Source organism: Anguilla rostrata, chromosome 12 (genome assembly GCF_018555375.3).
Source record: "Anguilla rostrata isolate EN2019 chromosome 12, ASM1855537v3, whole genome shotgun sequence".
Taxonomy (NCBI): domain Eukaryota; kingdom Metazoa; phylum Chordata; class Actinopteri; order Anguilliformes; family Anguillidae; genus Anguilla; species Anguilla rostrata.
The window spans coordinates 17,474,784-17,501,338 of record NC_057944.1 but is presented as its reverse complement, the minus strand read 5'-3'; the positions used below and the strand labels follow the sequence as shown (position 1 = coordinate 17,501,338).

General features: G+C 49.3%; 1 protein-coding gene across 1 annotated transcript; it reads left to right on the top strand.

The window, feature by feature from the left end:
- Positions 1-778: 778 nt before the first annotated feature.
- On the top strand, positions 779-26,220 carry dhx36 (DEAH (Asp-Glu-Ala-His) box polypeptide 36). The gene is made up of 25 exons (XM_064303045.1): positions 779-1,445; positions 1,935-2,083; positions 2,370-2,559; positions 2,914-2,952; positions 3,885-4,055; positions 4,603-4,682; positions 6,572-6,646; positions 7,430-7,596; positions 7,701-7,782; positions 7,935-8,075; positions 8,286-8,391; positions 11,014-11,107; positions 11,529-11,584; positions 11,794-11,858; positions 12,291-12,434; positions 14,141-14,258; positions 15,641-15,739; positions 16,011-16,184; positions 16,336-16,422; positions 16,633-16,716; positions 17,395-17,494; positions 20,387-20,477; positions 21,420-21,540; positions 24,304-24,456; positions 24,925-26,220. Exons 1-25 carry the CDS (start codon positions 1,188-1,190, stop codon positions 25,108-25,110), a joined length of 3,030 nt encoding a protein of 1,009 aa, XP_064159115.1. The 5' UTR covers positions 779-1,187; the 3' UTR covers positions 25,111-26,220.
- Positions 26,221-26,555: the final 335 nt, after the last annotated feature.

The following is a 26,555-nucleotide window of genomic DNA, read 5'->3' as shown; positions in this document are numbered from 1 at the left end:
TGATGGCTTGCTGAAACAAGCAGAGAAAAGTCCACAAGGGCTATCTCCTGCCTCAGGCGGTATTTCCCATTTGTGACACCGGCTGAAGGAGTTACCCAGTAATTCCGTCCCCTGTTGTAGCACACAGTACATTTGTGAAAGCATGCTGAAATAATAATAAATAAATTAAAAAAAAACATTATAGATCATTTAAAAAGTACACCTTTTTTGGATATGTTTGGTCCTATAGGTGCCTCCTTTAAGACAATGTCATTTGAACCATACATTGTACCGACAACATCTTGGTTAATCATTTTATTCCTTACAGAATGCTCGGAATTATAAGGGTAATTACAGTTCAGTGCATTATTAATGTACCATAATTTATTCATTTAGGAAAGTATAAATGTTCATGTTTCAAAAGTACCATATTTTTAACATGCATTTGCAAAAGTAATATGCCAAACAGTTCATGATAAAATGATAACAAAAAAATATAGTATACTACCCACAGTTACACCTCAATATCATGCTTCTTCGGTTATTTGGTGTACAGAATTCTGTCTGCTGAAATATTCCATTAGGGTATTTTCGTTTTACGTCATTTCTCAAACAGTACTCAATATCCTCCAAATTTCATAGCAGTCGCGTCGTGTAAATAATTGTAACCTACACTGGCAGAACGGCATTTCAATTAAAATGTTGTCATCTATTTTCAACGTTTTTTAAACTCACCGCATTGAGGATCAGCAACCAATCGTCGTTTAAAGCGTATTTTTTGTGTTGACATCGCGTAGTTGATGTCGTCATTTAAACGCGACATGCCGGATATGTCTGTTTACTTTACCTGAAATTCATCAACCCTTACATTAGATACATATTTACAGTTTCACTAGTGCTTCTGCAAATTGTGTTATATATTTGTTTGGAAATTTTTACGTTTCATTGAGTTCATTTATGTATTTTGCAAATTCCGATTTTTGGTTGGTTAGCCTATTTCGAACACTGATTACCCAGCTAGCATTGGATTGCTTCTGCAACCGTTGTTCTGTCTGTAGGTTAGCTAGCTAGCTGGCTTCCTAGGGACCGAAAATTGTATTGTTACCGTGACAGATAAGTTAGCGTCAGCTGACACCAGAAGTTCCAGACATCTAATAAACGGTGACTAGTCGTAGCATAGGTGCATTCGGACACCCGTACAGGACGGTATGAGTTATGGTTACGGTAATAGGCGAGGCCGGCGAGAGGGTCGAGGATTTGGACATGGAAACGAGGATAGGTGGGACAGAGAAGCCGGGTCGAGCGGAGGGGGATACCAGGGAAACTCGGGCTGGGAGTCCCGGGAGGATCGGGGACGCGGTGGTGGCTCACGGGGTCGGCACCCGGGACACCTGAAAGGCCGAGAAATCGGCCTGTGGTATGCAAAGAGAGGAGGCATAAAAAGGAAAGAAGAGGAGAGGAAATCGGCAAGTATTAATCCATTGAGTATTAATGACATTGTACACACTGGTACTAGGGCTGGAAAATTTCCATGGGAATCAATGGGGAATTAACGACAATATGTGGGTATTAACTGGAACAAAAGTTAAATTGAGGGGGTTATTTGCACGGGCTGCATTCACCATGCCATATAGAAACAAACCTTTCACCTTACCATAAGCATGCATAATGACTAATAGAAATCAAAAATGGACTATTTCGTTTTGAGTTGAGCTTTAAATGAGTTTACTGTTACATGAGATTCTTTAACTGAATGACAAAAAAACAGGAAAGTTGAATAATGTATTCCCTCTGTTGGGATAATGCACCTTGTAAGCAGAGGGTTGTATTTCTACTTAATTCCCATCAAATGGGATGCTGACAATTTTGTCAATGTATTTCTGTGTAAGCTAACTGACCCAGCTGATGGGATGTGTGCCAGCTGGAGGGTAAGATTGGTTGTGTTATTTGTTTAGAGAGCGGTAGTGCAGATGGACGAGTCTAGAGAGGAGCACATCACTAGACTGTTAAACACGGTCCAGAAAGAGCCTTGCGTTCCTGGAAGGGATGCCCACCCCTCCACGTCTGAGAGCTGGCGCTCAGGGTCCAAGACAGGTGGACACAGGTAAGTAACCCAGCAGTACTTATAATATCACTGTTTTTCAAATCTTTTGGAGAAAGTCTGAAAATACTCTTCAGTGTTGGTCCACCAATGTATGTTTACCTGAACGATTACATGTGGCTCAACCGAATTGCCAATTGTAATAACGTGCATTTAATTGGTTTCTAAAGTTTAACAGGTTGAAGATGGTCGATCTAATAGTTTTCTGAGTAGACTGTTGGTCAGAATGAAATCACATCCCAAGCATATGTACAGTCCTCCATATCAACCAGGAAATATGTTTTTTCAGCTACTTTGATGGTGAAGAGCCACCTCCAGAGGTTCTTAAAAAGCCAAGTCCTGCAGAAGTGAAAGAGGCAGTGAAAGACAAAGACCTAGAGTATCTGTTCCAGGACATCACCAGAGATTCCAGCCTAGACCAGGAGCTGAAGAGAGATCTGCTTAAGAAAAGAGAAAACCCAAAGTACACAGAGATGCTGGTGAGAGCTGGGAAACCATTATTGTCGTACAGACGCTGACAATGTCCCCATTGACTAGTCATTAAAAATAATGCTATTACAGTTCCTGAAATTGTGCTTATGACTATTGGCATGCATTCATTTGTTTTATAATCTGTATTTATGCTAATGGGGCTGTGGTGGTAGGTGGTACACAGGAGTACAGCGAGAGCTGGTCTGTCTGTTGGGTTGCTGCCAGGTTGACAGTTGTCTCCTAAAGACTGATGCATTCAGCACCATGCACAGTCACCAATAGGAATTTTCACTCGATAGGTACCTCCCCAGACTCTGCAATTTAGTATATATATTTATTTTATTTATTTATTTTTTTTTCAGAATTTCCGGGAGAAACTTCCCTCGTACAAAATGAAAGAGGTAAGATAAACACAGACATTTTACTTCCTTTTCCCTCTCAACACTGGAATAAAAACTTCTCTTTAATTATGATTGAGGTGTTCAGCTCCAAGCCATCAGTGGAACCAGATGTTCCAGGACACCCTTTTCCATTGTGACTTGAATTGCTTACATTTGTGAATGTTTAGCATGTAATGAGCTACATCCTGGTGAAGCACTTTGCTTAAGGATACAACTGCAGTGCTCCCACCAGGCTGTTCAGTGTACAGCCTTTTGGTTACAAGCCCTACAACTTAACCAGCACTGCTGAGCAGTCCATCCAGTAGGTTACATCCAGCACGTTGCTGCCGGCATTTATAAGACCCACTCTCCCAGCCATGTGACTCTTCAGAGTGAATTATGAAACCCGCTGTCACTCAAAAGTCTCTTTAAACTCCCAGTTTCCCAAGAGCAGAGTCAAGGATAAAACACTGAGCTCATCCAATAAAACGACTCAACGGTTTTATCAGTCAATTAGGAAATGAAGGAAAGGTACAGTACCCTCTCTCCAGAAGGACAAGGTGTATATGGGAACCATTAAGAGTTGCTCTCATGTGTTTATTTGCTTTTTTTGGTTCGAGTACATTGTGGCATGTCCCGGCAGGGTTGGTAAAATATTGTGTGTTATTTGTCTACATGCTGTTAGATGGGTGTTAAGGTATAGCTTGGAGTCTTAAGAATGAGTGGTGGTCATATGATCAACTTTTGGTTTCTACTAAGCAATTGGAAAGGGTGACTGTAGATACCTCACCCCTGTAAGACCTGGGTTGAACTTTGAGAATGCAAGAATCACCCCCCCCCCAGCCTGACTGGAAGCAAGCACTTGGAAGAGAAGGTTTTGTGAATAGCAGTGAGGTAATGCTATTTGGGTTTTACGCATAGCCGCCTGGACGGGTCTCTTCTCTTGTGTTTAGGAGCTGGTCCAGCTGCTCCGGGCCAACCAGGTTCTGGTGGTGAGCGGGGAGACGGGCTGCGGAAAGACCACACAGGTGACCCAGTTCATCCTGGACGACTACATCGAGCGCGGCATGGGCTCTGCGTGCAGGGTGGTGTGCACCCAGCCCCGCCGCATCAGTGCCATCTCCGTAAGTTCACTTCGCCCCACGGCTGCGGGGGCCAACTGTGGGTACACTTCTGTAATGTGCAGCTTATACAGCGTTAGGATAGATGCCCATATAAGTGCATTATCAGTATGTGGACACGTGAAAAGGATGTACAGCTGTTTTTTAGATTCTTGCATTACTGTGGAAATTTCTCGTGTGTGTCTTTGCAAGGTAGAGAGAATGCTGTTTTATTTGTCTAAATGCTGTGAGATTGGTGTAAACGTTCAGATCGGTGCCTTAGGAATGTGTGTTGATCATGTGATCAGCTTTTAGTTGCTACAGGCTACATACTGGACGTGGGTCTAGAGACCCTTGGTGACCTAGCCATGCTCTCATATGAAATGCCATTAATATACCCAATGGCCATAGGACTGTGTGTGTGTGTGTGTGTGTTTGGAGTTTCAGCAGTATCGCATTATGCTGCATCAGTTCTTACATGTCTTGGGTGTGTCTGCACCCGTCGCTTGTTCATTCTCACGTGTCTGTGGTATATTATGGTGTGTATTATTGTCTGTAATGTGTTTTTTAGGTGGCAGAGAGGGTGTCTGCAGAGAGGGCTGAGGTGGTGGGGGAAGGGAACTCCTGTGGGTACCAGATTCGGCTGCAGAGGTAAACGGACTGACCTGTCAATCACCTTCTTTATGGAGTGCAGAGGAGGGGCCAAGTGAACGCATAGAAGGTCATGGGTGGCACTTTAACTTTGAGCGCGGCTCTCTTCCTGATTGATTGGATGTATTACGTGTCAGCCGTGTTGTGTGCGTTTGACGTGCTGTAAGTGCGTTCCTTTAAGCTGCTGGCATGAAATGTCTCCTCGTGTGATATTCTAGCGGGCGGGTTTCGTTCTCAGGCTTTGTGCTTTTCAGTGTTAGACAGCAGAATGGTTCCTTTTGTCTGCGAGAATCAAATTTCCGTGAGATTTCATTTGATATCATGCTTTTAAAGTAATTTTCACAGAGTGCAGTTGATGGATTTGCATACTGGTATGTAGAGCGAAAGCGAAATGTTTCGTGTGAGCCGTTTCACAAATAAATAAAAAATGTGAAGCTCATTTAACAGAATTATGCAAATTACCTTGAGTATAGACGACAGGTTTTTGAGGGGGGGGGGGGGTTGTAGTGCTTGAGGTCTCGGTTTTTTCCGGTGAAGTGAAGCAGCTTTCTGCTCTGTGTTTTAAGCGAAGGGGATGCGCTCTGGGACCGCGATTATAAGCGGGCGGGGGAGCGGCTCGCCGCGAGTAATTGGGTCTTTTTTGGCAGCGTGTCAGAAGAGAGGGTCTGGAGTACGCGCGTGTCCTCTCCACCTCACTGGCTCCCTCCATCTCTCCCCTCCACACCCCCCCCTCCTTCTCCCTGGCTCTCCACCCTGGGGCTCTCGCTGCATCCCCGCTGCATCTCGCTGCCGCTAACTAGCGCGCGGGCTTGAGGATGACGGGGGCTTTGCGCACGCAGAGAAGCGGCCCGTCTCGTCTAGCGCTAATCGGTTGCTTTAGCCGTCAGCGCCCTGCGCAGGCAGGCGAGAGGCCAGCTCTGCCAGCGCGTCCCTCAGTGTAACTGCAGCCTGGCCCCTGGTGCTTTGACATGCAGCCTGAGTGCTGTATAAACAGGGCCCGATGCGTCCCGCCCAATGAGCTGCATACGTCAGTCCCTTGGACCATACCCAGAATGCATTGCAGCAGAGGAAAAGAGGTGGGGGACCTACGGTGTTTTGTTCTCGCAAACAGGTCTTGTTGTTGAAAGTGATGAAAGCGTGTTCCGCACAGGTTGCTGGCGGGGGGTGGGGGTGGGGGGGGGGGTGGGGAAGGTCGCTGTCAGGCCTCTGCTGAGTCTTACTGTATTATTTACCAGCGCATCGCTGTCTGAGTCACTCCTTCTCCTGGGCCCTACAGAGTCAGAGTGTAGAATGACACGGTCTGCTCAGGAGAGAGGGAGGGGCAGAAAGCAGGATGTTTTTTTCTGCTGGGAGAGGGGAGGAGAGGTCAGGGAAAGGAGGCTGACGCTAGCGATGTTAAAGAGAGGAGGGTAATGGTCATCAGAGAGATCAGAGGGGATGGTGGAGGAGTTACATTTAGCAAAGCCGGCGTCACTTAGGTGTCACTTACCCTTTTCCACACGAATCACCTTCATTTAGTTTGATTCAGTGTTGATATTGATTCATATGTTGTTGCAGAAAAAGGTTTTGGTTTCGCTCAGTATTGTGTTGAATAGGATTCTATGTTGCATGGCATCTGTTGATGTTCCAGACCCATGCAGCCCTGTTAGTACACAAGGTTCATCTGCACTGGCTGTCCACGGTGTGACTGTAGCTCTACAATGGGAGAAAACCTAATTATAATTTGAAATTACTTGGATACACTGCTTAACAAATGAGGCCTCTGTGTGCTTTTACATTTATGTATTTGTTTTTTTTTTTCGGTGGGGGGCGGGGTGGAGGTTTGCTCCTACCTTCTCCCACCCCGCTCATCTCTTGCCCGCTCTGTTTTTTTTGTTTTTCTTTCCCAGCCGGTTACCACGGAAACAAGGCTCGGTGCTGTATTGTACGACGGGCATCATCCTTCAGTGGCTGCGCTCGGACCCGTGAGTGCACAGCCGCCTCCCTCACCTCTGCCCGCCTTTCACGCGCTTCATTCCCCTCCTCTTCAGCGCTCGCTCGCTCTCTCTGTTCTTGGCCGCTGCCTTTGACAGGCGGGCCTGTATTGTATCGGCGGAGCGCAGCGGCGTCCAATCAGCGCGGCTGCTGGGATACGGGGGGGGGGGGGGGCGGGCTTCCTCGAGCCCGTGTTTTTAGAAAGTGAATGTGCTCGGGGCTGATACCTCCGTCTGAAGCCAACACAATGCTCCCCCCATTGACACAAGCTGGACATCGAAAGGACGTAAAACACGTGCGGCTTTCTTTGTGGCTGGCAACCATTTGCAGTTGGTTGCGAAGCTGCAAACAAAAGCATGATAATGTGGCGGGCTGGAGGAGAGGAGACCGAGGCTTTTGTTGTGAGGTCTGTGTGCTCCTGTCGCCTTTATATTTCATATTCCCTGATTCACTGTGTTCATTACAATGTGGTGTGTATGATGTAGGTCTGAAAAGACCTCTGACTTATTAAAAAAGCAGCGCAAGAAAGAACATGACTGCTAAATACCCGGATGTTACGCCTGAAAATCTCAAGACTTTTGGGATGCTCCACACTTGAAAATGCTTTGTCCTTCTTTCCGGATGTTTAAAATTTTGCCAGTTGAACGTGTGCATCATGAAAGGTGAATGACTAACAGCTCAGCCCTCAGAGGAAGGCTGCTGGTTTTGCTAAACTTTGCTAAAGCCTGTGCTAAAGACCCCCCGCCCAACATCACTTATCATTTCCTGTTCAGACACCTGTCCAGCATCAGTCACCTGGTCCTGGATGAGATTCACGAGAGGAACCTGCAGTCTGACGTCCTCATCACCATCGTCAAGGATCTGATCCGTCTCCGCGACGACCTCAAAGTCATCCTCATGAGTGCCACGCTCAACGCAGACAAGTTCTCCAAGTATTTTGGTGAGAGGAACGGGCGAGTTTGCACCAACTGAGCGGAGAAAATAATGCTCGTTATGATAGTCTTTCTCTGCCCTCGCTTACGTTTTGTGCGTCCCTCTCCTCAGACAACTGTCCCATGGTCCACATCCCCGGCTTCACCTATCCGGTGAAGGAATACCTGCTGGAGGACGTGGTGGAGATGCTCAGGTGAGACAATGACTGCGGAGGAAAAATGAGTAGAACTGGCAACCCGAGGAGTGTCCCAGGTTGCATTCTGGGAAACGGAGTCTATTTTTAAATTAAAAACCCAGAATCATAGGTAGCGCTTACTCTGCTGCTCTCCTGCGCCCGGTGTGCAGGTACCGGCCGCAGAGCCAGGACCGGAGGCCCCGGTGGAAGCGGCGCTTCATGCAGGGGCAGATGTCCCGGCCGGAGAAGGAGCAGAAGGAGGAGGAGTACAAGGAGAGCTGGCCCTGCTTTGCCCGTATGCTGCGGAGCAGGTGAGATGCCCCGAAACCCGGGCGGGGACCGGCGGGGGGCCACGCGATTGACCGGAATCTCACCGACCCTCGCGACCGGCGCCTTGTTCCCGGCGGGTGGCTGCAGGTTCAAGTCCCTGCATTGTTCTGTGAAACAAACACATCTGTCCTCGTCTCTCACATGGCCGCCCGCTAAAGCTGCACTTTGCTTTCTCTCCTTGTTTACCTCAGATACTCAGACAGCACGGTCGATGTGCTGGAGGCCATGGACGATGACGATAAGATCGACCTGGCGCTGATTGTGGAGCTGATCCGATACATCGTATTGAACGACGATGTGAGTCGTTTCTTGTATTCTTATCTCAGGAAATTTGTAGGGCTGTTACTCAGTTTTCAGTCCATCGGTTGATCATTAAAAATGTTGCATCATTTCACAGTTTCATTTAAGTAGGAAAACAAAAGCAGTCGGGTCAATACCTTGTTAGTTTTTAAGATGGCGTGAAATGCTGCCAACAACACTTTCTATTTTTACAGTGTTATTGTTACAGGCCCTGTTGCTAAATCCTAGAAATCAATATTATGTTATTTTGGTAGCTATTTACAAGCGATGAGAGAAATATTTAGGGAGGCACTATTCTAAGTTAACTTGCAGGTTAAAAAGACAAAACAAAAAAACTATCAAGGTAAATATATAAAAATTCAGTACGTCCAAATATTCATTTGTGCTCTTGGAATATTCATCCTTTCCAGCCTAAAATGTACGGCGTCTTGAAATTGAATGCACTTTGGCTGCATATGTCTTTGCTGTCCCTGCTGCCAGAAGCATCAGCGATGGTACAGATCTGCTGATCCAAACGTGATCCAGCTCCCATCTGTCCTCATTAGTTCCCAGGTCGCAAAGCGAAATGTTACTGCATTTCCTAAAATGAAATTGAAACTGAAGAAAATTGTAAGGATGCATTTATAGCTGTATTTTACATCTCACTGGTCAGAACATACCACGGGAAACTCTTTCTTAAAGGTTAAAGTCCAGACCCCTAACAGATTTTAACATTTAAATACCCAAGTTAAAAAAATGGATCAAAACTAATCTGCGTTTGGTTTGTTGCAGCCTTTTCCCCCCCTGCAGCTGGCTGCCTTGCTAAGTAGGTCATGGGCTTGGCCTGTTGTTTAACAATATATATTTATATTTTCACCATGAATATTTTATCCAAGTCAGTGCATAGCTGTGCCCAGAGATGGACATATCCTCCAGCACTTTAAGCACCTCGATCAGTTTGTACCTGAAAAAGTGCTCTTATGTCCAAGTCTTAAGTTGAGAGGCAATGCACTTCAGTGATTAAGGAAACAGGCTCGGGGGAGGCATTGCAGGTTAATGGGAGAGTTGAACTGCTTCTTCGAAATGGTCTTCTCTCTTCTACTCTCCTCTCCATTTCTCCTTTCCTCTCTCCTGTGTTCCTCTCATCCTCTCTTGTCTCCTCCCCTCTCTGGATATCTGGGCTAAGATAAACTGATTAAAAGGTACTCAAGCCTGGATCTCTGACGGACTCCGTTTCCCACGAGTCCCCTGGTGGTTTGAGCTCGGGCTCTGACATCACTCGGTGCTCTCCTATGGAGAGTCGGGGCTCAGCTCTATTAGTGGCCGCTCTCATCACCGTCCCCTCCGAGGGACGGTTGTCTCTGTGACTTTGTCTCTGGGTTCAGGGAACAAGCCAGTCTTTTTGTCCACTGATACCTTTAGCCTCCCCTGGCTTTTCAGCTAAAGACCCGGGCTCCAGTGCAATCTGCCGGATTAGCACTATCACATCTTCTCCCCGACCGATTCTTACAGTCCTTTCTCAGATAAAGCAGAGGAAATGGTTCGGTATCAGAATGTTCGCACATAGATTACCCTACTTTTTCCCCCTCGCTGGATGTCCTCATCCAGGGCCACATAAATGGCTTCTATTTTTACATTGTCCTGCTGCAGAGCTGAAATTGAGCATAATGCAGCTGGTGAAAGGCTGAGTGCTTTAGAGGGGTCTCGGCTGTTCGTTGGACTGATATTACGGACTGAATCCATCTGCTGCTTTTCTCTAAGTAACCCCCCCTCCCCCCGCGTAATGAGCTGGCGCAGTTCCTGCGTCACTTCTGCCACCGTGCCAGTCCCAGATGTGGAAGGCCGAGATTAATTACCATTAATTAAGCATCGGGTTTGGGAATACCGAGCCGAGTCTGGTCTCGCAAGCGTCAGGAATGTGGGTCACCGATCCCTCGCGCGCCAGAACACGCACTCCTCCCCGCCCCACTGTTTTATTTTTATTTGTTTGTTTCCCGTTTCGAAACGAGAGTGGCTTCACGCTTGTGTAGCACCTCTTATCCAACCTGAAAATTGTGGTGGGGGGGGATGGGCCTGAGGCAGGGGGGGCGGGTGGAGGAGAGGGAGGGGCCGTGGAGCGGGTGTGGCAGAACGGCCTGCAGCGGAGGGGCTGAAAATAGCAGCCGGAGACAGCTGGAGCAAACGCAGCGCACCGTCCGCTTCCGGCCCGGTTCACTGGCCCCCAGCCTCCATCGGTTTCACCGTTTCTTTCATATCTGAAATACCCACCCGTCCTTTTTTTTTTTCTTTGTTGTTGTTAATTACAACTGAAAGCTCCTTTTCAGCGAATCCAGACGTCCAATTCCACACAATCGTCAGGAAGCGGTGCACTCTGCTGTCGATTTCTGTGCGCTCGATTGTGGAGGGGGGGGGGGAGAGAAAAGCGCGTCTAAATTTACATGGAAAACAACAGGACACTTTTTCCTTTTTTATGCGTGTGCGCATCACACACAGGGCGGTACTGATCTGTCCTGTCAGCAGTGGCTTATATATAGCAAGCTATGAAATTTAAGTTTGTTCTGAATATTGATTAGGAATAGATGTTTATTTTTAAATGGTCAGTAATCTGTGTTGTTTTAAATGCACGGTGCTGCGTTTCAGGAAGGGGCTATTCTTGTCTTCCTGCCTGGCTGGGACAACATCAGTGGGCTCAACGATCTTCTCATGGCCCAGCAGATGTCGTGGTACAACTACAGTGACCCACTGAAGCCACACACCCCTACCACACTCTGTTAATTAGGTCCACACAACCCCCACACCACACCCTGTTTAATTAGCCACACCCCCCCACACCACACCCTGTTTAATTAGCCACACTTCCCCCCACCACACCCCTGTTTAATTAGCCACACCTTCCCCCAACCACACCCTGTTTAATTAGCCACACCCCCCCACACACCCCTGTTTAATTAGCCACACCTTCCCCCATACCACACCCCTGTTTAATTAGCCACACCTTCACCCCTATACCACACCCCTGTTTAATTAGCCACACCTTCACCCCCACACCACACCCCTATGTAAGTAGCCACACCTTTATATCTACACCCCTTTTCACCGCATACTGCATACTTGTTCAAATAAACACACAGTAAAATGACTTTTTTCTTTTCCAGAAAACTTTGTCATCATTCCGCTACACTCTTTGATGCCCACTGTCAATCAGACTCAGGTAAGCATGCCTCTTATTCTCAGATAAAAAAAGCCCTTGAAATGTTAGGGTGAAGGAGCTTTTCTCTGTGCGGGTGCGGGACGCGTGAGAGTATCGTGTCTGGCTATTGACGGGAGCTGCGTTTGATGTCAGTGAGCGATTGCGTTTGATGTCAGTGAGCGATTGCGTTTGATGTCAGTGAGCGATTGCGCTCTCCTCCGCCCTGTCAGGTGTTCAAGAAGCCGCCTCCGGGCGTGCGCAAGATAGTGATCGCCACCAACATCGCCGAGACCAGGTCTGTCAGCGCCTCCGTGCGCGCCTTTTATCTGCTCTTCATGCCTCAGGCCCGCTCCCGTCCAAGATCTAAAACCGGAGCTGTCACACCGATTCGGGGAAAGCTTAAACGGGCCCCTCGGATTGGTTAATTACCATACTGTCACGGGCCCTGTAACCGGTGCTGTCACCACTTTAGATTTAAGGCGTGATGGCACCCAGACTGCTGATTCATTCACAGCACTTAATAATAATAATAATAATAATAATAATAATAATAATAATCTGTCTTCATTTTATAAGCAAATAAAAAACTTTTTGAAGGTACTTCAGATTTGTTTGTGTATTTTTCAGTTCTCTATGATCTGTCTCTGTTAAACTGAAATGATTGTGAATAATAGCATGCTGTGTGCTAACTGGATTCGTTTCTCTCGCTCTCTCTGCTGCCCCCCAGCATCACCATCGATGATGTGGTCTATGTTATTGACGGGGGAAAGATCAAGGAGACGCACTTCGACACCCAGAACAACATCAGCACCATGACGGCCGAGTGGGTGAGCCTGGCCAACGCTAAGCAGAGGAGGGGCCGGGCGGGAAGGTACGCACTCCGCCCGCTCGCCCGCGGCTCTGCTTCTCCTCCCTTCATTTCTCTCTCTCTCTCTCTCTCTCCTATATTTTCAGCCAGTCCGTCTTCTGTTTATTGGCTTCTTGCTTTCTTCGGTTTGATCTCTTGCTCTCATCTACATCTCTCTCTCCTAAAATGGGTCCCGTACAGGTTTGTACTGAGTCAGAGTTTGCCGGCATTGTGGTTAAAATTTATTTTTGACTCTAACAGCTCATCGTTAAGAGCGTAATCAAGAGTAATCAGGTCGTCTTAAAATAAAGAATCGATATCATTATTTGAGGCTTTCTTTGTGTTCGGTTTACGTGGGGCCTGTCATAGACACCGAGTCCCGCTTTGGAAACGTCAGAGGAAGACGTCACTGACGTCGCAGAATGGAAGTTTGCTCGGTGACTCAGAAAAACTCGGAGTTTGGGGCTGGCGGTCGGGGCCAGGCCAGATATGACGAGCGGCGAGCGTGAGTGACGTGTTCGTGCGGGGAGGGCGCGGCGTCTGCTTCCTGGGGGACGGGCCGGCGAGGGAAAAAGGGCGAGGTTGATGCTGGCGCGCGTAAGAGAGCGAGGATGGACACCACTCTCCCCGCGGGGGGGGCGGGCAAGGCGTCTTCACGTCGCCGCTGGTTTTAAACGAAACCGCCCCCCCCCCCCCCATGCAGTTTAATATGCGCCAGTCAACAAAAAGCCCCCCTGCAATCGCCGTCTCCAACCATCAGCGATGTTGATGTGGCTGTGCCGTTGCATTATTCATGAGGAGAGAGGAGCTGCAGGTGTACGACTGATTTAATGCATTTTTGTGTTTTTGGGGGCGAGGCAGCGGGGGTTGGAGGAAGTTTTAAATCTGACGAGCGGCTTCAGACCGGCGTTAAGAGCTCCTCTCTCCGTCGCCGGGCAACGAAAGGAAGGCGGGAGCGGCGTCACGTCGCCCCGCGGAGCCCGCGCCCCGGCTCGGTCGGTCCCGGCCGCGCCCGGTGTGCGCCCGCTGGGAAGAGGCGGCTGAAACGCAGACGCCGCGCGTTCCCGGTGTCCAAGTGTGTCCTCCTGACCTCGAACAGGCCTTTCGGCCAACTGAGGCGGCAAACATGGCGGTGCCCGCATGGTCCGATTCGCCCGGTTGTCCCGGAGTGCCTGACCACATCACGCAGGGGTCCAATCCGTGTGGTGCGTGCGTGCGGGCGGGCGGGCGTGTAGCTTGCACGCTTTGGGTATAAATGGTTTACCGAGTGCATGTCTGCGGTGTTCTCTCTGTTAATGCTGACTTCCCATCCAGTGGAGTATTTCTCATCTGCGTGGTGTTTATTACCCCCCCCCGTCCAGATAGAGAAAGTGTGTGTGTGTGTGTACGTGTGTGTGTGTGTGAGCGCAAATGCGCATAGTGGTTTGTAATTGTCAATTAGGACAGGGCACGAGGATCATTTACTGTACTGCCAATGAGCTCATCCAGACAAATTGCCCTCAAACAGCCAGATGCATTGCTGAGAGCTTTAATCGCTCTGCTGCGGTCGTCTAATTGCAGTGTCGCCGCTGTTCGTGCTCGAGCCCCGCCCCCGCGTGCGTGCGTGGGCCGGGGCCTGTAAATGCTGTGCGCTCCTGCTCGGGTACAGTTTCCTCCTCTTTGCACACTTTCTCTCTGGTGGTTTGGAGACCCTTAGAGCCGGAATGGAGGTTGTGTGTGTGTCTGTGCAGGGTTTCCCCGGGGAAGTGCTACCACCTGTACAACAGCCTGCGCGCCAGCCTGCTGGACGCCTACCAGCTGCCTGAGATCATGCGCACGCCGCTGGAGGAGCTCTGCCTGCAGATCAAGGTACGGGTGTGCGAGGGGAAAAGGGCGGGGCGGCAGGATGGGGTAAGGGGAGGCAGGGATGGGGGAGGGGAAAAAGGGAGGGCAGGGGAATGGGGGAGGAGGGGAGATGGTAGTGTGGCTGAGGATGTGAGGGTGGCAGCGCTGAGAGGTTAGGATGTCAGTGCTGAGAGGGGTTGGGTTAGGATGGCAGTGATGGGGGTTTGATTAGGGTGGCAATGCTGGGGGGTTGGGTTAGGATAGCAGTGATGGGGGAGTTCAGGTCAGGGTGGCAGTGCTGGGGGGTGGGGTTGGGCTGGGAGTGGTACATAGCGTATAGGCGGTGGGAGTTGGCGGGGTGAGAGGAGAGAACATTCATTTCAGACGTGACTGCAGTGCTGTGGTGCTTGCAGACCACCAGGCCCTGCTGATTATTTACTGAGATGAGCTCATGTGGGGAATCAGTCTCTCTCTCCTAATGGATTTGTGTGAGTTTTATTGTTCCCAAACAGACGGGTGTGTTATTGAGCGCGTTATTAATCACTCCACTCGTCTGCTCTGAAGCTCACAGGCAGCTAGCCCCAGCAGTGCTTCTCACATTCATATTTATGAGTGCTGCCTCACCGACGCGCTCGGGTCTTCTAGCATGGGTTTATGTTTCATGTGAAGTTATTGTCAGGTGACTACATCTGAGGAAAAAATAGCTCCGTCTTATAAATATAAATATCTGTGTTCAAAATAACCTGCTCTAGGGGGCAAAAAAAGTTCTTTATGTTTCTTAGCAAGGTGAGCGCCAAAAATATCTGCGCTAAGAGCTGTATTTAGTCCGCTTTCATCTGCAAAGTTTTATTTAGCATCCTTTGAGTTAATGTGATATACTGGTTTGTACAAACTGTTTGTACTAGAAATAATCCCACGGGACGTACATCAGTTGAACATAAATGCTTGAGATATATGCCTTGTAACAAACTGAATGTAAACACCCTGATTGAATAAGAGGATGTCGTACCGACAAACCTGTTAGCCTTCTCTGACTATTGGGATGAGAGGAGTGCAGCCGAAGCGTGATTTGTGGCACGATCGTAGCCTTTTCTCTGTGATGTTCCATGCGGTTCCTACCTAAATGTTACCTGGAGAAGGTTAGCAAGGTAATTCTAATCTATTCAGAGCAGTTCATATTTTATTGACTCTGTAGTTTGAAGGTGAGAAAATTAGATGTGTAGACGTTGACGTGTTACGACTTGAGCAGAACTGAATTCTTGTGAGGATTGTTCTTAGGTGTCATGGATGGATTCTCGTGTCATTTAAGAGGATGGCGCACCTGTTGGGAAGCTGTCCCAGGCCTGTGTTCTAGCAGCAGACGTGTTTTAAGTGTTTGGGCCGGTTCTCCATGCTGTGCTGTGCAGATCCTGAAGCTGGGAGGGATCGCCTCCTTCTTGCGCAAGGCCCTAGACCCGCCCTCAGAACAGGCAGTCCAGCTGGCCATCACACACCTCATGGATCTGGTGAGAAAGGGGAGGGGCAGTTCACATGGGGGGGAGGGGCGATTCAAAAGGGGATGAAGGGGATAAAGTGCGGGTGGGGAAGAGTTTAAATGTGTAACTTTTTTGCTTGGGACTCGTATGCGGGCGCAGAGTCTGGATATACTGTGTGCTACTGAATAGTCTATCTGTCCTGAAGCATTTCGACTTTAATGCAAAGGCCATTCATTGCTTGTTCTGTTGTATTAAGGAGTCTCATTGTGTATTAGCAGAATGTTAATGTGTTTGTGGTCAGAACGCTTTGGACCGCAGTGAGGAGCTGACTCCCCTGGGCTTCCACCTGGCCCGCCTGCCCGTGGAGCCCCACATTGGGAAGATGATCCTGTTTGGAGCTCTGCTGGGCTGCCTGGAGCCCGTACTGACCATCGCTGCGAGCCTGAGCTTCAAAGACCCCTTCTTCATACCACTGGTACTGCTGTCTCTCTCGCTCTCTCACCCACGCACACACAAACGCGCACACACACACACACACACATACTGTACACACATACATACACACACGCCCGCACCCACGCACACACATAAAGGTGTTATGTGTTCTCTGCTTTTTCCCCCCTCAGGGCAAGGAGAAGCTTGCAGACATGAGGAGAAAAGTTTTGTCCAAAAACTCCAAGAGTGACCACCTGACCATCGTTAATGCCTTCTGGGTATGATCACTGTTCAGAGGTTTATGGGGACACTCTGAATCTACTTAAACCTTTCTGTGCGTTTCTCTCATCCTGTCTTGGGTAGGAGGATGGGGTTTCTCAATAATATAGGTCCCTGAGGTTCAGGGATTGTGAGGTTTGGCAGTGTAGCATCCCCCCCCCCCAAACCCCTTAACCCCTGAAAAAACATTGGAAATGTTCACTTTTCAGGGCTGGGAGGACGCTAAACGACGGGGCGGCAGATTCGAACGGGAATTCTGCTGGGACAACTTCCTCTCAGCCAACACACTCCAGGTGCGTCACGGAAACACAACACGGGGAGCTGCTAAATGCAGAGGGAAATCGGCCAATAAGCTGCCCTCTTCCTGAATGATGATAATAGTAATGATAATAATAATACATTTATACTGCGCATTTCCAGAGCCCAAGGTCACTTAACAAAGTTAAACGGCAGAAATGCACACCATCAGCTGTCACATTACCAAATGGGAGGAATAGGAAACGCTAATAGAGACAAAGCTGGTAACCTTGAAGAATATCCAGTTACAGTTATACAGACAAAAGGGATTATTTTGTGTGTGTGTTGTGCATGGGTGAGTGTGTGTGTGTATGCGTGCGTGCGTGTGCATGCGTGTGGGTTCATCAGCGGTTAAAGTTGTTTAAAGATAAAGATGTTTTGCTCGGAGCTGAGTCAGCGGGAAGTTGAATGTGCGTGTGATTGAATCAGTCCAGAATGTGATAAGCATACAGGTTGACGTAAACACTCCCGTGAACGCAGAGTATCCAGAAAGCTTGCTGCCTTTCTTCAGAGAAGCTCTAAACAGATTTGTATATCTTTCCACTACAATGGTTAATGTAATTTAAGAGTGAAATGTTGCTCTACCTGAGAGGGCTTGATGTGGTCCTAGGTTTCAGTATATTTGCTGCAGATGGTCTGCCGTGTCGCGTGACTTCATCCTGTCACTTTTGCAGATGCTGCACAACATGAAGGGCCAGTTCGCTGAGCACCTTCTGGGCGCAGGCTTTGTCAGCAGCAAGAACCCCAAAGACCCCAGCTCCAACATCAACTCCGGTAAGCATTACATTACATTACATTATAGGTTCTTAGCAGACGCTCTTATCCAGAGCGACTTACAACAAGTGCATTACAAAACTCGGAGACAAGCGCTTTACAACATTCCTGCAAGAGAGCTACAATAGGTATAACTTTGCTTAGGTATAAGTGTGAATTGTACACCCTATTTTTTTTTTTTTTTTTTTTTTTTTTTAGAAAAAAATGTTAGAGGGTAGTGGGGGGTGATGAGGTGAGATGTAGCTTGAAGAGGTGAGTCTTCAGTCTACGTTTGAAGACGGCCAGGGTCTCTGCTGTTCTGACTTGCACAGGAAGGTCATTCCACCACCGTGGGGCTAGAACAGACAGGAGGCGTGACCGGGTGCTGGTGCGAGCCGGGGCAGGGACCAGGCGACATGTGGCAGCAGAACGGAGAGGTCTAGCTGGGGTGTAGGGTCTGATGAGTTGACGTAGATAGGGAGGGGCTGACCCCCTGGCTGCTTTGAAGGCAAGCACTAATGTTTTAAATTTGATGCGAGCCATCACGGGGAGCCAGTGGAGGGTGGTGAGCAGGGGGGTAACGTGGGAATGTCTGGGGAGGTTGAAGACCAGACGCGCTGCTGCGTTCTGGATGAGTTGCAGGGTCTGATAGATGATGCTGGGAGGCCAGCAAGCAGGGAGTTACAGTAGTCCAGGCGGGACAGGACCACTGCCTGGACGAGGAGTTGGGTCGAGTAAGTTGTGAGGAAGGGGCGGATCCTCCGGATGTTATACAGGAAGAACCTGCATGAACGTGTCACTGCTGAAATGTGCTCGGTGAGGGACAGTCTGTTGTCCATCACCACGCCAAGGTTTCTAGTTGAGGGTGATGGTGTGAGGATGGTATTACCTAGGGAGATAGAGAGATCAGAGAGAGGGGAGTTAAGAGCCGGAATATAAATGAGCTCTGTCTTACCTGGATTGAGCTTGAGATGGTGGCGGACCATCCAGCTCTGAATATCACTCAGGCAGGCAGTGATGCGGGCTGAGACCTGTGTGTCAGAGGGTGGGAAGGAGAGAAACAGTTGTGTGTCATCAGCATAGCAATGGTAAGACATACCATGAGCTGTGATGACAGGGCCAAGGGATTGGGTGTAGAGAGAGAAGAGGAGAGGACCAAGGACCGAGCCCTGTGGGACTCCGGTGATGAGGGGGTGTGGCGCAGATACTTTACCAGCCCAGGCTACCTGGAAGGAGCGATCTGAGAGGTAAGACTCAATCCAATTGAGGACTGTGCCACAGATCCCCATTGCAGATAGGGAGGACAGGAGGGTGGGGTGGTCGACTGTGTCGAAGGCTGCCGATAGGTCCAGAAGTAATAAGACGGAGGAGAGGGAGGCTGCTCGGGCTGCGTGGAGAGCTTCGTTGACAGAGAGGAGTGCGGTCTCTGTCGAGTGGCCTGGTCTGAATCCAGACTGATGGGGATCGAGGAGCTCATTCTGTGAAAGAAACACAGAGAGTTGATTTGATGCAGCACGTTCAATGGTTTTTGACAGAAATGGAAGGAGAGATACCGGTCTGTAGTTCCCAATGATGGAGGGGTCTAGTGTGGTCTTTTTCAGGAGGGGGAGATGAGGGCCTTCTTGAAGGTTGACGGGAAGCAGCCGGATGTCAGGGAGGAGTTAACCAGGGAGGTGATGAATGGGAGAATCTCGGGTGAGATTGCCTGGAGGAGTGGTGAGGGAATGGGGTCAAGGGCACAGGTTGTGGGGCGATGGGAAAGTAGGAGTTGTGAAACCTCAGAATCGGTGAGGGAGAGAAGTCGGAGAAACAAGGGGAAATGGTGAGGGAGGGGAGAGTACAGGTTGAGGGGTGGGGAGTTGGGAGCCAGTGACCGTAAGCAGAGGAGTGGAGAGACAAGGGGAGGGGAGCATAGGGTGAGGTGGAGTGCAGAAGGAGTTGCGGATGACTGCAATCTTCTCGTCAAAGAAGGTTGCAAAGTCGTCAGCAGTGAGCGAGGACTGAGGGCGTGCAGATGGCTGGCTGAGGAGAGAGGAAAAGACAGAAAACAGTTGCCGAGGGTTAGAACGGTAGTTATGGATTTTGGTTTGATAGTAGTTTACCTTGGCAGCAGTCACCGTGGAGGAGAACGCTGCAAGGAGGGATTGGTAGGCAGAGAGGTCTGAAGCATCTCTGGATGTCCTCCACTTCCTCTCTGCTGCACGGAGTCCAACCCTGGAGGTGCGTATGGCATTGGACATCCACGGGCGGGGAGGAGATGGACGTGTTGGCCTAGAGACAGTGGGGCAGAGGGAGTCAAGAGCAGATGTAAGGGAGGAAAGTAGGGAGGTGGATGCAGAATCAGTGGGGAGGGTAGTGAAGGATTCGAGAGGAGGGAGGGCAGCAGTGACAGATGAAGCAAGAGAGGAGGTTGAGAGGGAGCAGAGATTGCGGCGGACAGATACAGTGGGTGTGGGGGAGAAGGTGGGTGAGAGGGAGCAAGGGGGAGGGAGAAGGAAACGAAGTGGTGGTCAGAGGTGTGCAGAGGGGTTACAGTGATATCGGTGCAAGGGCTATTCCTCAGAAAAACCAGGTCGAGGAGGTTGCCCGCCTTGTGGGTAGGGGGAGATGACTGTAGGGAGAGGTCAAAGGAGTGGAGGAGATGTAGGACAGCTGAAGACTGGGATGTTTCCAGGTGGAGGTTGAAATCTCCAAGCAGGATCAGTGGGGTGCCGTCCTCAGGGAAAGAGCTGAGTAGGATATCCAGCTCATCGATGAAGTTTCCCAGTGGACCTGGGGGGCGATAAATGACAACAATGTATAGATTAGTTGGACAGGTGATTGAAACAGAATGGAACGTGTGCCCGAATGAGCGTCTGACCTTGCGTTTCTGCCGCTTTTACAACGTCTGCCTGTCCGTGTGCCTCTCCACAGAAAACGAGAAGCTGATCAAAGCCGTTATCGTCGCCGGGCTGTACCCCAAAGTAGCCAAGATCCGCCCCAGCTTCAGCAAGAAGAGGCCCATGTGAGTGTGTGCCCTGCTGTGTGTGTGTGTGTGTGTGTGTGCGTGTGTGTGTGCCCTGCTGTGTGTGTGTGTGCGCGCGCGTGTGTGTCTGTGTGCCCTGCTGTGTGTGTGTGTGTGTGTGTGTGTGTGTGTGTGTGTGTGTGTGTGTGTGTGTGTGTGTGTGTGTGTGTGTGTGTGTGTGAGTGTGTGTGTGTGTGCGCGTGTGTGCCCGGCTGTGTGTGTGTGTGTGTGAGTGTGTGAGTGTGTGAGTGCGTGTGTGCGTGTGTGCGTGTGTGCGTGTGTGCGTGTGTGCGTGTGTGTGTGTGTGTGTGTGTGTGTGTGTGTGTGTGTGTGTGTGTGCGTGTGTGTGTGTGCGTGTGTGTGTGTGCCCTGCTGTGTGTGTGTGTGTGCGCGCGTGTGTGTCTGTGTGCCCTGCTGTCTGTGTGTGTGTGTGTTGTATTTGTGTTTAAGTGGCGGGTATGTTACATGTAGCTCTGTTTTGGTGGAGGGAAAAACAGTAACTACATAATAACATTTAATAATAGTAATTTAACTTACAATGCAACACAAGAATGACTACTGAATCAATGGAAATTCATGCTGCCCTTCACTGACTCTGCACTTCTCCACTGCTGAGCAGAATGCCTGAAGGGCTCGTTTTGCCTTTTTAATATATTTAGGGAAGGTTTACGCAAAGCTGGGTATCTGCAAGATCGAAGAACGCCAGTGTGTGCGTGCGAGATCATCGGTTGCAGCTCTGAATCTTACAGAGAGTGTGAATGGGGCACTAGTGTAGTGTGGCAGTTAGAGACTGCCTTCAAAGTTCTTACCCAAGAGGTGCAGACTAAATTCCTGTGAGAACTGCCATTGCATCCTTGAGCAAGGAGCTAAACATGGAGGACTTCAGTAAATGTCTAGCGGTATTAAAATTTTGATTTAGATGTTCTTAACGTTGTTTTCCAGGGTGAAGGTTTACACTAAGTCAGACGGAAAGGTCAACATCCACCCCAAGTCTGTGAATGCTGAAGAGACAGAGTTTCACTACACCTGGCTCATCTACCACCTGAAAATGAAGACGAGCAGTGTGAGTGTGCTACACCTCTGCATGTACTCTCCCTCTAGTCCACTACGTCTACACCGCTGAGTCTACACCTCTGCATGTACTCTTCCTCTAGTCCACTACGTCTACACCGCTGAGTCTACACCTCTGCATGTACTCTTCCTCTAGTCCATTACGTCTACACCGCTGAGTCTACACCACTGCTTCTACACCACAGCGTCTACACCGCTGAGTCTACAGCTCTGCCTCTACACCACTGCTTCTACACCTCTGCGTCTACACCGCTGAGTCTACAGCTCTGCGTCTACTACACCTCTGTGTCTACACCTCAGCATGTACTCTGCCTCTACACCTTTGTGTCAATACCACTGAGTCTACAAAACTGCATTTACTTCTGTGTGTCTACTCCCCTGCAGCTACACCAATAAATAGAAGGCAGTCGCTCTCCACCACTATTTAATATTCAGTTTCCATATACAGAGCCATCAAAGAGTAATGAATCATCCCTCGTCTGTTTTTGCAAGTCGTGATAAATCATTTAGGCGGAATGCTTTTTTTTTCCTCTTTAGTTTTTGGGGTGGATTTATGGTCAGTTCTTTTTCTTTTTTGGCCACATCTAGAATTGTTTCTGAAGGTTGTAAATACTGTTATCCCCCCTGCATTAATCTTATTCGGGCAGACTGCCCTGTCCAGGGTGATGTTGAATTTCCATTGCTTTACTCGCACAAAAACTCTGACAGCCGCTAATTGACTACAGGTCATACAGGCAAGCATATCACTCATAATAAGGAGATCCTGCAGGATACGGGTGCAGCGGGTAGCAGGCCAGGCAGGTTTGATAGTGAGCTCTCGCCATTTTCCATTTTCTTAATTCATAAGATATGAGAAGGTTCCATCTCCATTTGCTTTCAAAACGTGGCTTTTGCAATCTAATTCAGTCCGATTTAAGGTTGCATTGTGAGAAGGTTTCTCAAGGGTACCCAGTTAGCGCTCTTGAGATTTTAAAGCCGCAGCCTCCATTTTGTCACCACTGGAGCTGGGACTCACCTTGGCAGAGGAAGAAGAAGGGGGGACAGTAGCGTTTCTAAAGCTAGGTGAAGACCCGAAGTGCTTCTCACTCGGTTTTTGATTGGAAGCTGGCAGCGATCTGTGAGGTCAAGATCCAGGAGCTGAATCTCTGAATACAAAGGCATGGACGCACATGCGCACTCTCTCTCTCTCACACACACACACACGCATACACACACAGGGTCCTCTTTTATTCCGTGTTAATTCACCCTGCCAGTATTATCCAAGCACTTTTTGTTCTCATCTTCTTCCAAAGAAGGCCAAGGTCAGGTAACTTTCTCAGAGGCATAGCAGCTGTGTTCTAAACCAGATTTTGTCTCTATATCGCGCTCCTAGATGGTGCCTTGTTCATTCAAACCTCTGGGCTTGTGTAGGCAGGTGGAAAGGCGAATGTAAGCGCACATTGTGCGTGCGTGTCTGTCTGTGTGTGTGTTTGTGTTGTTGCCTCCAGCCTTCTCCATGTCGATTCAGTCTTCATCATTCAGACATTGATGTATCCACTGCTGTTTGTACGAGCCGTGCCTTCAGCCTGGTTCTCCAGCTCTGTGTTAGAGAGAGAGCCATGGACCGGGGGCATCTCTGCAGGGGAGGGGGGGGCAGCTCAGCCTGGTTCTCCAGCTCTGTGTTAGAGAGAGAGCCATGGACCGGGGCATCTCTGCAGGGGAGGGGGGGCAGCTCAGCCTGGTTCTCCAGCTCTGTGTTAGAGAGAAGCCATGGACCGGGGGCATCTCTGCAGGGGAGGGGGGGGGCAGCTCAGCCTGGTTCTCCAGCTCTCAGTGTTAGAGAGAGAGCCATGGACGGGGCATCTCTGCGGGGGGGGGGCAGCTCAGCCTGGTTCTCCAGCTCTCAGCGTTGGTGAGACAGCGATGGACCGGGGGCATCTCTGCAGTGGGGGCAGCTCAGCCTGGTTCTCCAGCTCTCAGCGTTGGTGAGACAGCGATGGACCGGGGGCATCTCTGCAGTGGGGGGCAGCTCAGCCTGGTTCTCCAGCTCTCAGCGTTGGTGAGACAGCGATGGACCGGGGGCATCTCTGCAGTGGGGGGCAGCTCAGCCTGGTTCTCCAGCTCTCAGCGTTGGTGAGACAGCGATGGACCGGGGGCATCTCTGCAGTGGGGGGCAGCTCAGCCTGGTTCTCCAGCTCTCAGCGTTGGTGAGACAGCGATGGACCGGGGGCATCTCTGCAGCGGGGGGCAGCCCTGCCGCGGGCTCCATTCGCACCTCAGGAACGACGGGATGGGAAATGTGTTCACTTCACACGTTAGCAGAAGCCGGTCGGGCCCCGTCGGGCCAGATGGGACGTTGGCAGCGCGATGACTGCTGGTTCAGAGGCTCTCTGAAAATGGACAGGCGCGTCTGAGCCAGGAGAGGACGTGTTCAGCGGGGTGTATCTGCCAGGGGCCAGCCCGTCATCCAGACGGCAGCTCGGGGAGCGCGTTTGATTTCCTGCGGCTCAGAACCTGGTGTCCGTGCGTGTCGCTGGTGTGTGTGTGTGTGCGTGTCACTGGCGTGTGTGTGTGTCGCTGGCGTGTGTGTGCGCGTGTGCGATGTTGAGCCATCTTACAGAAGAGTCGGGCGCACAGTGCTGAAGGACTGTTGTCACACGTTGGAACACTTTGCTGTGTGGAGCCTCATTGCGTTCTCCTGAAGAGAAATTCGTTTTCACCGCGGTATGTCAGGGTAGCCTCTCCTCAGCCGATGACCTCTGACCTCTGACCCCAGATCTTCCTGTACGACTGCACGGAGGTGTCGCCCTTCTCGCTGCTCTTCTTCGGCGGGGACATCTCCATCCAGAAGGACCAAGACCAGGAAACCATCGCCGTGGACGAGTGGATCGTCTTTCAGTCCCCCGCCCGGATCGCACACCTCGTCAAGGTGACTCTCACAGCCAGCTGTAACGAGCTGTGCAAGCGAACCCCCCCCCCCCACCCCCACCCCCACGCAACATCGGTTTAGTCAGCTGAGCTTTTCAGTGGTAGCGTAATTAAATCCAACCGATGAACTGGTTAATATATTCGGTTGGTACTATTGTTGCAGAACCGTATGACCTTACGGGTCATAGGTTCAAATCCAGTGGTGCATTGCAAGTAAATGTACTTGCGCATTTATTGATGCAGTTTTGTGTAACAGAATAAATGAATTAAATTTATATCAAGTATAAAAAATCAACACTGTTCACACTGACCAATTGAGCCTTGGTGGAGAATGCATAATAAGATGTAGCGATACCTCAGGTTCCACCTCATATTGTTTCAGTTGAAGTGCTAACAGAAACTGACCAGTTGTTGTCTTTTTACCCTCGTCAAAAAAAAAGATCTCATTAAAACGAAACATTTTTTTCAGGATCTGAAGAAGGAGCTCGATTCTCTTCTCCAGGAGAGGATTAAAAACCCTCAACCCGTGAACTGGAACGACACCAAGTCCAAGGACTGCGCCGTCATCTCGGCCATCATCGACCTCATCACCACCCAGGAGAGCCGCTCTGGCCAAGGCGCTGCCCCTAGAGGCGGAGACAGTTACTACGATTAGCTGGGGCACGTGCACTGACCTTGGATCAGTTTCAGCACTGTTGCCCCCCCCACCCCCACAGGGTTTTTTGAGGTGCTGAACAGAAAGCAGATCAGCAATGATAGAGGCTTGACAAAATGTTCAAACTGATTTTTCAGTTTTTTTTCTTCTTTATTTAACAATGGAACGTTGCAAAAGGACTGCGCACGTAAATGTTGAGGATGATTATTTGTATCTCTAAAAAACAAATGCAAAATACAAAAGTGAAAGTGTTAGACCTCACTGCTCGTATATTCTGTTATTTGTGGAACTTTTTTTTTATATAGCTTCTTGTGCATCTGGTGTACTGCAGTCTTGTTTGACCCAGTGTAAAAGCTACATACGTGTGCATTCATGTTTTTTTACATATGAAGTGGCACAGGGGGGCTGCTGGGTGGCTTATTCTTTTTAGATAGCACGCTGTAGTGTAAGGATGAACCCCACAGCCTGATTGAATCCAGACCGTGGCAGTGCCGTCTGTGGCCGATAACTCCATTGGGCAACGTGCAGTTGGCAATCGCTGCCCTCCAGCACCCCCTGCTGGTGGATCGGGCACTGCATATGAATTTACTTCCTCCGATTCCACTCCACGCGAGCGTAGCTGCAGTCAGCGGTGTCAAGAGAAGCAACTGGGGACGCCACGTTACGTAGGAGAACCACGGACGTGTCCGTTCCAGAATCGGCGGTGGGGTTGCGCTCGAATGAGCCTGCGTTCGCAGATAATTGGACAAGTTCAGTCTGACGTTGCGTGCCAAGCTTTTATGATTAAAAAAAAAAAAGTATGAGTGGCACAGTTGAGTCATGTTGAATTTCCCCCCCTCCCTTCACCCCTCACCCGTGCTAACCTATTAAAGCTGGCTGAACGTCGATTCAGACCGTCTTTCATGGAAGCAGCGCCTGTTTGTACCTCTTAAAAAAAGATAGTCACACCAAGGTCAGAACACATTGTCAAAATGATAGTTTCAGTCTCTTTAAATGCACAAAAAAAAAAGTACTGGAAGCCTTTCCGTCAGTTCTGCATCACAGCTAAATGTCATTTCAAGGTTTTGAGTCAGCAGAAAATAAACTTTATGTGCACCTTTAGGAATTGAATACAGTGCTTTGTGCTGGTTTCCTTTGATGCATAAAATGAGTAATGACAGCTGGAATTAAACTGACCTTTCATTTGCATAACCTTAAATGAAATGTGCACCAGGCTTCTGGATGAGGCATTTCAGTCTGTGTCACTGAGGATTCCGTGGGCCAGGCTGTTCTCTCTAGTTGTTTGCAGAGTCCATTAACTATGAACAACAAGCTTCTGGACACGGTTCCCCCTGACCTGAATGAAGTATCGCTCACTTTCTGATCGTACAGCCTCCCCAGCAGTGCGGTAGATCAACTATAAATGTAGCTAGAATAATAAGCCCGTAACACACAACGGAAAAATG

Bases quoted from the DNA above. Each gene is read 5' to 3' on its own strand.
- dhx36 (XM_064303045.1), top strand. From the start codon at position 1,188: ATGAGTTATGGTTACGGTAATAGGCGAGGCCGGCGAGAGGGTCGAGGA. The intron at 1,446-1,934 runs GCAAGTATTAAT...TTATTTGTTTAG, and splicing joins AAGAAGAGGAGAGGAAATCG to AGAGCGGTAGTGCAGATGGA. The intron at 11,859-12,290 runs GTCTGTCAGCGC...GCTGCCCCCCAG, and splicing joins ACCAACATCGCCGAGACCAG to CATCACCATCGATGATGTGG.